This window comes from Sphaerodactylus townsendi, unplaced genomic scaffold (assembly GCF_021028975.2).
Source record: "Sphaerodactylus townsendi isolate TG3544 unplaced genomic scaffold, MPM_Stown_v2.3 scaffold_721, whole genome shotgun sequence".
Classification (NCBI taxonomy): domain Eukaryota; kingdom Metazoa; phylum Chordata; class Lepidosauria; order Squamata; family Sphaerodactylidae; genus Sphaerodactylus; species Sphaerodactylus townsendi.
In genome coordinates, this window is record NW_025950937.1 from 2,899 (window position 1) to 12,462 (window position 9,564).

Sequence of the window (9,564 nt, forward strand, 5' to 3'; positions counted from 1 at the left end):
TGGGAGCCAATGCAGGCGACGCAACACGTTGAATATGTTCACGAAAGGCCCCCCCCCCCCCCGTGAGCAAATGAGCCGCCGCATGTTGGACCAGCTTTAACCTCCGGATCAAACGCAAGGGTAGGCCCGCGTAGAGCGAGTTACAACAGTCCAACCTGGAGGTGACCGTTGCATGGATCACAGTGGCTAGGTCTGCGTGGGAGAGGAAGGGAGCCAGCTGCCAGGCCTGACGAAGGTGGAAAAACGCAACCTGGGTTGTATGGGCCACCTGGGTCTCCATTGAAAGAGACAAATCCAGGTGGACCCCCAGGCTGTGAATGGAGGAGGTTGGCGCCAATGAGACCCCCTCCCACACCAGCAGTTGGAAGTTCCCAGCCTCACCCCTGTGGCCAAGCCAAAGAATCTCCGTCTTTGATGGATTAAGTTTTAACCTGATCTACTGCAACCAACCAGCGACCATTCCCTCCTCCATCAACAGAATGAGCTGAGTATCATCGGCATACTGATGACAGATCAGCCCAAAGCTCCGTACCAACTGAGCAAGGGGTCGTATATAGATGTTAAATGACAGCGGGGACAATAGCGCCCCCTGAGGCACTCCACGATTAAGCGGGCACTTCCGGGAGGCTTGGTCCCCGCACCACACTTGCTGACTCTGATCCCGGAGGAACGAGACAATCCAATGAAGGACAGTGCCCCGTACCCCGGAAATGGCCAGGCAGTGGGTCAAAAGGTCATGGTTGACCACATCAAATGCTGTTGCTCTAGCTACATGTGCTGAATCTCGATTGTGCTGAAATCCTGCCAAGTTGAGACTTCCACAAGGGAGCAAATATTACGACAGGCCTCAACACAGCATATTACTGTTCAACATTTTGATTCATGCGTAATCCCGAAGGCAGAAATGTATAAGTCTGGCACCTGTGGAAGTTCCTTACCCAGAGAAGCCACACTCCCATAGTTCTCCAGCATGACGTCTTCATAAAGAGCTCTTTGGTCGGAATCTAGCAGTGCCCACTCTGCCTCTGTGAAAGACACGGCCACGTCCTCAAAAGAAAGGAAAGGCTGAAAGAAAAGGCAGATTTAGGCTTCAGAGGTTATGTAAGGACAAAATGCTGGGTGGGAAGGGGACATTTTGGGAGGGTTAAGGGTGTAAAAGGAGTGGCGTTCAGAGCCTCTTGCCTAGGGCCCTCAGCACCAACTGCAGGAGAAAAGTCTCATTGAGAAAGGAGAGGGGACCCCGGCTGTCCTTTGCTCATCCGCCATACCTGGACTGCTGGTGCAGCAGCTGTTTTCACACCTCTACAAACAGAATTCATCAACACATCTTCATCACTGCCTGCGAGGGAGGGAAAAGGGAAGAAAGAATATGAGCCTCCACTTCCTATCCTACTTGCTTGTGTGAATCATGCTTCCTGCACCCCAGTTCCCAGGGATGTGAAACCTTGCCTTATGTACACTCATCAAGAAGACTCAGCGTTTCTGGTAAGTAGTGGGAAAGGCAGAAGAGAAACACAAGGTACCCATCAGCCTCGGAGGACTATAGATGCCGCTGACACTGGGTGGGCCCTTGAATCCAGGCCGGTGGAATAAAAACAGGGCAATCATCTGGAAAGTCACTATTACACCAGGTTAAAAAATCCAGACTTGAATTAAGTCCATGCAGAAACAGAGGTTCATCTCAATGAGTGTCCATAGCATCTGCTGATCCACTGATGTCACATCTGGGTTTTTGGCCACAGGTAACATCAGCATGGCATCACACCCACCTCAAGCCCTGCCCGCCCCCAGTCTAGCATCCCTCATCCAGGGCTCTGTTTCCTACAGTGCCTAGTCAACAGGCCTGATAAGCAAGAGCCCAAAACACATTTGCCCACTCTTCTTAGAACATGCAGACTTTGTTGATTCACAAGACTGAAGAACTCGGCTGAGATTTGTCTGCTTTTTGTTTTGAGCTACCTTGAGTCTCTCCAATGGAGAAAGGAGGGATGAGAATATTGCAATCTATGGGAGGAGCTGCTCCATGAATTTTCTAATCCAGTTCTATGGGAATCTCAACTATTGTACGTTGAGCACCATAAATAGGATGAAAAACCGTTTCAATTTTTCCTTGACCAGAATTCTCAACTCATTGAATTAACTGGGTGCCCCAATGCCATCGAGTCAGAATGAGTCCTTACCATGTGAGAGGGCATCTTGGGCACATTCCTGGCCCTGGTCCAGCTGCCCTTCCTCCAACGCAGCTCTTTCCAACTTAGCTTCCATCTTCACAGATAGACCCAACCTCTGAAACAGCAGTAACAGCAACAAGGAGTAGAAGAAGAGTTTTAATCTGTATCCCGCTTTTCTGGACTTTAAAGAGTGTCAAAGTGGCTTACAAACTCCTTCCCTTCTTCTCCCCACAAAAGAGACCTTGGGAGGTGGGTGGGGCTCAGCCGATTGGGAGAGGACTATGACTAACCAAAGGACACAGAGCAGGATTCATGCGGAGGAGCAGGCAAACAGACCTGGTTTACCAAACTGGAGTGCACCGCTCATGGGTAGGAGTGCAGAATTCAGCCCAGTTCTCCAGAGTAGAGTTTACCTCTCTCAACCACCACACCAAGGAATGGATCTGGCCCCGTTCCCAGACACTGCATCTTTCTTTAAGTAGACCCGGTAGGGTTTTCTTTCAACACTGTTGAACTATCTGGAGGAATGAGAAATTCCCCAGAAGAAGGGGCTGCTGATGCCCCTTCTTAAATTGGCCATTCAGAGGATTAGAACTTGGACAAATATCAGGCAGGGAAGCCTTAGGAGAATGTGAAATACTGTAGCTTGAACTGGACATATCTGAAAAGACAAGCCCTCACCTGTTCTGCCTGCCTCTTCTCCTCTGCCTGACTCAGGAGGAAACCCTCGGCCAGGGCCACTGCTTGGGAACAGGTCTCCGGCCCACATCCTCTCACCCAGCGCTGCATTTCCTGGGGCAGGATGGTCAGGAACTGCTCCAGGATCACCAGGTCCAGGATCTGCTTCTTGGAGTGCCTCTCTGGCTTCAGCCAGCGCTTGCAAAGCCCATGGAGCCGGCTGCAAATCTTTCGGGGCCCATCAGCATCACGGTAGCAGAACTGCCAGAAGTCTCGGCAAAGTACTTCTGAGTTCAAGGTCTCCTGATCCCAGACCTCTGGAACAGCTCTCTCCCAGAATTCAACACCACAGCTAGCTTGGAGGAGACAGGGGTCCTTCCTTGCTCTCTTGCCAGGTCCAGGTACTCCTAGGTCCTGCTCTTCCATTTTCTTCTCCAATTGGGTTGCCTCTGACAGTGAAAAGTTTCCCTTACTCACTTGGGTATGAAGACAGCCTTCTTCCTGTGAGTGTTGGGGGTCAGTGGGTGGGAAGCAGAGATCAACATGTCAACAGGAAAACAGAAGAGAACAGTGACACATGGTGGATAAGAACCACAGTGTGGTTTGTAATATTTCATGATACTACATTTCAATCTTTTTGGGATATGCCTGTTTGGTCCTTTGCGATATTTAACAGTTTTTGGCTCTTTAAAGATATGACTTTGGGTCATACAGTTCCGGAGGCTTCGGATGGCTACTGTGGGTCAGGCTACTAAGTGGTTCCATCCACAGGTACAGGGGTCTCCTGTGAGTTTAGGTCAAGTGTAAATCTTGTGCTGGCACAGAGTGTGTGGTTTGTGCTTGAATCGAGGCACAAGGGTTGCTGGGATGAATGGAAGTTGGGAGAGGGGCCACAAACCCAGAGGATTTCCAGGCCTTACCTGGATATTGGCAACCCGGCATATGGAAGATGTTAGATGAGGGGAGCATCAGTCAAAATCATTAGTGGTACCCGAACACAGGCCTCCCGTGCCTGAGCCCTTGCGTTTCTCCTCTTGTGTTGCCTGGGGGTCTGTAACTCCCTTGCCTGGCAAAAAGACGCTGCTTCTGCCACTCAACATTCAGTGCAGGAAGGACAATCTGGGCTTCTGTCTTGTCTGCCTCCACCAAGGGAGCTGGGGAGGGATGGGCAGGTGTGGCATGACCCTCACAGTAATGCATGCCCATGTGCCACTTGTCCCTTCTGTATATGGTGGGCAGCAGGCTGATACCAGGGGGCGTGGCTTCACAAGCCCTCTCTGCCTGTCACAGGGCAGTCACCTCATGTGATGATTGCTGGGTGTTGGTGGTGTTTCCATGGCTACTGGTGGCAGGGCTAGACTGTCTGGACCTTGGCAACCGGTTTCTCAAATTTTCCTCCACTGTGCTAGGCACGTCTTTGACACCAGTTCACAGGCCCGACTCCCCAAGCACTGGGGTGTTAGGTTAAGATTGTGGGTGATTATAATGCAGGAAGAAGTTCCCGTCCCTCATGCCAATTTTTACAAATTTATCTATTTATTTTCATTACCTTCATTCAGTTGGGAAACTTTGAAATGTATTCCCCCTCCCCACCCCCCGGGCAGAACCAATATGAATGTAACCAAAGCACAAGAGAAATGACTGGTATGGCATCTTATTTATGAACCCTGCTATCCTAAATAGGCCGATCTTTTCCCAACTTTGCTGGAGGCTCCCATCAGCCAGAACAACCACCAGCAACGGCCAATCGTCTTAATTGACTGACTGGTGGAATGCCATCAGTGGCAGGATCCGTAGTGTCCCCTGCCTCTATTACTGGAGGAGTTGGTATCGAAACATTCAGATCAGCAGTCGCCCATCAAAATCCATGAAGGAAAGTGTCATGGAAGATGCTATCGCTACAGTAAAGGGAAGTCACATATAACCGTGAAAAGCATCTTTGCCTTTTGATCTCCTGAAGGGAGGACAGGAAACTATGCAGAGGTGCTAGGATGAAACTTCAGAGGCCTAAGTTACCTCATGGCCTGAACAGAGTTTTCCTGAGAAGGGGAAAACAAAGGTTTTGGAATTCCATCTTGAGGCGGTGGTCAGGGGAAGCATCTCTGGGCCATAAGGTTTCGGAGATGGGGACAAAGAACCAAAAGGAATGTAACCAGTTGAGCAATCTCTTACTGCATTTATGTTTTATTTCTTTGTTTTGAACTTTTACAATAAATCCTTGAACAATCAGCTGGTCTGGAGTTTAATAGGAGGGAAAAGAACCCGAGATTAGCGAGGTGAGATAAAAGAGTGGCTCTCCCCAAAGCAATCTGCAGCCTCGAGTAGATCGTCATATGGTAACTCAGCGGATTCTCCTATACTCCAGGGTGAACACCTTCTTGGCTTTGCAGCCGGCTTGCAGTAATGGAGCAACTTACTGGCAGCTGTTGCGGGGAAGAAGGGGAGGTGCAGATTGAGGACCATACAGTGGAGGTCACACTGCATGAGTCTCATCTGGCCTGTGATTTCAACCCACATATGTAAAGCAAATTTGCTCTGCCTGGCTCAAAAGACTATGGGCAGCAATCAAACCATAAACGATAATAGAAATGATTAAATGTAATACATGAACAGCACTGTGTGATTCCACCTTTTGACACATTGATGAAAATAAAAATAACCAAACTTCAAATGTATTTATTCTTTTTTATAAGGCACAGCATATAGAAAAGCAATGAAGTATGTGAAAGAATGATGAATATCTACCAGTTCTGGCCCCGTTTCTGAATTCTGTCCATCCAGTTTTATCAAGATGAGTAGACTTGCAGCTCTTCTCCACCTTCACGTGTCTGTTTTGTAAACAGTTAATTAATAGCTATTTAATGTTTCAAGCTAGTTATAACTGTATACGCGATGTTTAAGTTTATTGTGTGTGAGCTGCCCTGAGCCTGGCATTATTCAGGAAAGGGCAGGATATCAAACTGAATAAAATAAATTAAAAATGCATAAAACAGCAATGAAGCATGTGAAACGATTATCGTACCAGTACACGTAACAGTTTCTGCCTTTTTCCGCACTACTGTCAAACCAGTTCTTTTAAGATGAACAGACTTGCAGCTCTGCTCTGCCTCGGTGTGTCCTCTGTTCTATCTTGTCAGGAGTTTCCTCGAATGTGCAACTTTATAAAAACGCCAGAGGCCTTCTGAGGGAAGGAACCAGTAGTTCAAGCCCACCAATCATTCTGGGAAGATGGTGCCTTTTTTCCCTTCTGTAGGGTACCCCAACACTTTAATATACACCCCCATGGACTCAGGGCACCATAAGGGTAGTAAAGATCTCTGCTGAAAAGCATCCTTGTTGTGTGTTGGGGGGGGGGGGAAGAGTCTTTAGAAACAGATCCCAAAAACTCAGCTGCAGACCTAAGACCAAGGGTCTCAAAATATCCTGGAATGGGGTGGGGGTAATTAGGGTCAGGTGGTGCCCACTATCTCCATGCCCCCTCCTCATTTCTTTATAAAAACGCTTAAATCATGCTATGGGGGTTTCTACCTTGCATGGCTCCTGGAGGGTGAGAAACATCCTCAGGCCCTGCTGCTGGGATGGTTTGGGTGGGGGAAATCGTTTTCTTTCAATTCCTAAACTCTGTTGTATACCTAGGAAGCCCCTCCCCAACCCACACCCTGTTTGGGAATCCTACAGAGAGGAATTACACCAAAAAGTTATAAAAATGCAGCAGCTCAGTTGAAGGTGGGTGCAAAAGGGGACTGGGTAGAAGTGGGATCTCGGCGAGTTTAGTTAGACAGATCCTCATTAAATGATAGGATCCTCATTAAATGATAGGATTTTCAGGAAAAAAAACCCCACATACAAACAATCTACAGTCTTACTGCAGATCATATTTTAATCGACCCAAAAATCCTAAATCCACTGCCTGAAAATGCTGCGATGGTCCAAATACATAATTCCAAAGTACAGATCCTTTTGATTCCTGTGTTAGGTTACCCTAAAATCACCATCAAATCACAGCTCACGTTCACAGCCAAAGAGTGCCCTGTAAAAATCAGACATCCACCGTTCTGTGGCACTGGATCCTCATGGGTTTTGCACTGGGAGACCCCAAACGTGCCATAAAACCAAATATTATGTCCATACCCGCAGACAGCAGCCCCAAAAATCATGATTTTGCTGCTTGGTGGGACCCCCACAATGCAACAACAGGGGTCCAAACAATGGATCTTCACTCTGTTTTAGTGGATCTGCTGTTTCCCCCCCCCCCCTCCGCCCAAATTTCAATCCCTCGCCAGGCCTCCGCAATGCAGGGAAGGGGCTGCATGTCACCCCACCCACCAAGCCTTCTGCAGAGAGGAGGAGGGGGAGGGGAAGAGGAGCTCCAGAGGGAGCAGCCCCCTCCCCAAGCTACGCTGTGGGGCGGCTATCCTGGATCCGGGCCTCTGATCCCCCTTCCACCCTCCCCACATTTCCCAGCCCTGCAATTCCTCCGCCCTCCACCCAGCCCCCAAACTCCCCCGTGACTCACTCCGGGAAGGGGCTGCCACTTTCCAGTCTGCAGATCCCAAAAAGGAAGAAAGACGTGAAGAAAGGAAGTGGCCTCCCCTCCCCTGGAGGCCTTTCTAGGAGTTCGTCTCCTTGGTGGGGGGGAAAGCGGGGAGGGGGGAACGTCCTCCAAAGCCCTCCCTTTGCAAAGGGGTTTGGGGGAGGGGGAGCTGAGAGGCACGGAGGCAGCCCCCTCCCCAAGCTATGCTGTCGGGCGGCTCTCTTGCCTGTGGGCCTCTGATCCCCCTCCCCACATTTCCCAACCCTGCAAATCCGCCCCCCCCCCACCTGAGAGGCAGGGCTGGAGGAGGCCAGGAGCAGGGGGGGGGGGCTGCCTTGAGTTCCCTAAGTTGATCGGAGGTGTTGCCCCTCCTTCCCCCTCCCCAACCAGGGAGGACAGACATTCCAGGGGCAGAAAGGGGGTCTCCATTGCCAGCCCCTCCCTCCCTCCTTGGCGGAGGGGGCATCCCCAGGAAGCCCCCTGGATCTGCCGCAGGGGTGGGGTGGGGGGCTGGCAAAGGTGCTGGGAAGCAGGCAGGCAAGGCAGGGCTGTGATAATGGGGGCAGCTGTCCCTCCCCGAAAGCCGGGTGCCCCCCCCCCCAACTCCCTCGTTCCGCTCCCTGCCCCACTTCTTTCTATCTTTAAACCTGAGGGTGGCGAACTGCTTCTGCGCTGTCTTATAACGAGGTTTATAGTTTGGGTTTTATGGTTTTATATCAATTGTATTTTATCTTTGTTGCTAGCTGCTCTGAGGCCGCTCCGGCAGGAGAGGGCAGGATAGGAAATATAACAGCAGCAACTACAACCCAGTGGTGGGTTAAAAGCGAAGCCAAACTTAATGAGTTGGGCATTTCCTTGGAGGACCTGCTAATGTTAACAGAGCAGGAGGTCTATAGGGCTATCAAGAAGAGACTTCTTGATAGCCAATTTATAGCCAGTGCTGGTAGAACCTTTGGGGCTCAGATGTTATGGAATTGCAGTCCATAAGCCCCATCCTGGAGTGCTTAAAGAGGTTGGAACCACCATGAGGAAAAGCCGATAGAGTCCACTCCCTTCAAGCTAATAAAACCTGTTCCCCGATCTCTCTGGGAATACCTGTGGATAGATTAATTGTAGCCCAGTACCTTTATCTCCTGGTTGAGGCCAGGTGGCGTACAGCAATCACCTTAGCTAGGTGTAATGCCTTCTGCCTTCTTCCTTTAGCCTTGGACGCCACCTTGGAATCCCGCATAAAGGAAGGAAATGCCCGTGTGGCATGGGTTCTGTGGAAACGGTATCTGATATGCTGTTGGATTGTCCTTTTTACGAGATAGGTAGGAAGAAGCACATAATCCCCTTCCTGCATGGCATTGCAGATAAACAGAAGGTTATATATCTTTTAAACAGCCACAACTACGAGCTGTTGGAAGCGGTGGCTACATTTTTAAATGCCGTTATTTTAACTCGTCAGAAGTTGTAAAGGCTGTTATTGTCTTGCTAAGTTAATCTTAAACTACTTATATGCCATGAAAGGTATTCGAAATCGAAATCGAACAGCAACTACAGCATTGCTGATCCCCACCAGCAAGTCCCGTCTGCCCCCCCCACCCCCACCCCTCTTTCTCCTGGCTGGCTCCCCCCACTCTGCCCGGCCCTGGGGTGGGGTGGGGGGGCTTCCCTCTTCCCTCCCCAAAGGCCATTTTGCATGGAGAAATGGAAAGGGAGAGGTAGAAACGTCTCTTAGTTGCAGCAAACACAGCAATCCTCAGATGTGCTCATGGGACAGTGTGAGCAACGCTGAAGAACTGGAAATTATGCTTTAAAGAAATACAATATAAAGATATCAATATAGTAGTATTGCTTAGATAGATCTCTCCCACTGCTCTTAGGTTAGGCTAACTACATTCCTTAGCAAATTACCCAGACAGGGAGCCCCTCAGCCCATAGGGCTAATTTACTGTTAGATATTGGAAGATAACCCTTTCCGTCATGCAGAGATAGCCATAAACAACCTGAATGTCTAAACACCCCGTCCTCGCCTTCCTGGCCTCTCAGGAACTTGATGACCTTACTGTTGTTACAAGAAGTACCATAAACACGGTGATAGCCGGAGCAGCCAGGATGCAATAGATAACTGTTCTCACATTCACTTGGGTTAGAAATGCGCTGCTTGGGAACTTGTACCAAATGTTTGACGTGGGA

General features: G+C 49.5%; 1 protein-coding gene and 1 long non-coding RNA gene across 2 annotated transcripts; both read right to left on the minus strand.

Annotated features, from left to right (window-relative positions):
• Window positions 1-751: 751 nt before the first annotated feature.
• LOC125425538 (zinc finger protein 317-like) lies at window positions 752-2,904 on the minus strand. The gene is made up of 4 exons (XM_048483127.1): window positions 2,853-2,904; window positions 2,181-2,286; window positions 1,269-1,339; window positions 752-1,065 (listed from the first exon to the last, which is right to left on the minus strand). Exons 2-4 carry the CDS (start codon window positions 2,263-2,265, stop codon window positions 868-870), a joined length of 354 nt encoding a protein of 117 aa, XP_048339084.1. The 5' UTR covers window positions 2,266-2,286; window positions 2,853-2,904; the 3' UTR covers window positions 752-867.
• Window positions 2,905-2,920: 16 nt separating this feature from the next.
• Window positions 2,921-7,458, minus strand: LOC125425540. The gene is made up of 3 exons (XR_007243381.1): window positions 7,366-7,458; window positions 5,595-5,677; window positions 2,921-3,350 (listed from the first exon to the last, which is right to left on the minus strand). It is a non-coding gene; the product is annotated as an uncharacterized LOC125425540 (long non-coding RNA).
• Window positions 7,459-9,564: the final 2,106 nt, after the last annotated feature.

Coding starts and splice junctions, on each gene's coding strand:
- LOC125425538 (XM_048483127.1), bottom strand. CDS start 2,265: ATGGAAGCTAAGTTGGAAAGAGCTGCGTTGGAGGAAGGGCAGCTGGAC. Junction 1,340..2,180: donor CCAAGATGCCCTCTCACATG/GTAAGGACTCAT, acceptor CCTCCCTCGCAG/GCAGTGATGAAGATGTGTTG. Junction 1,066..1,268: donor CTGCTGCACCAGCAGTCCAG/GTATGGCGGATG, acceptor CTTTTCTTTCAG/CCTTTCCTTTCTTTTGAGGA.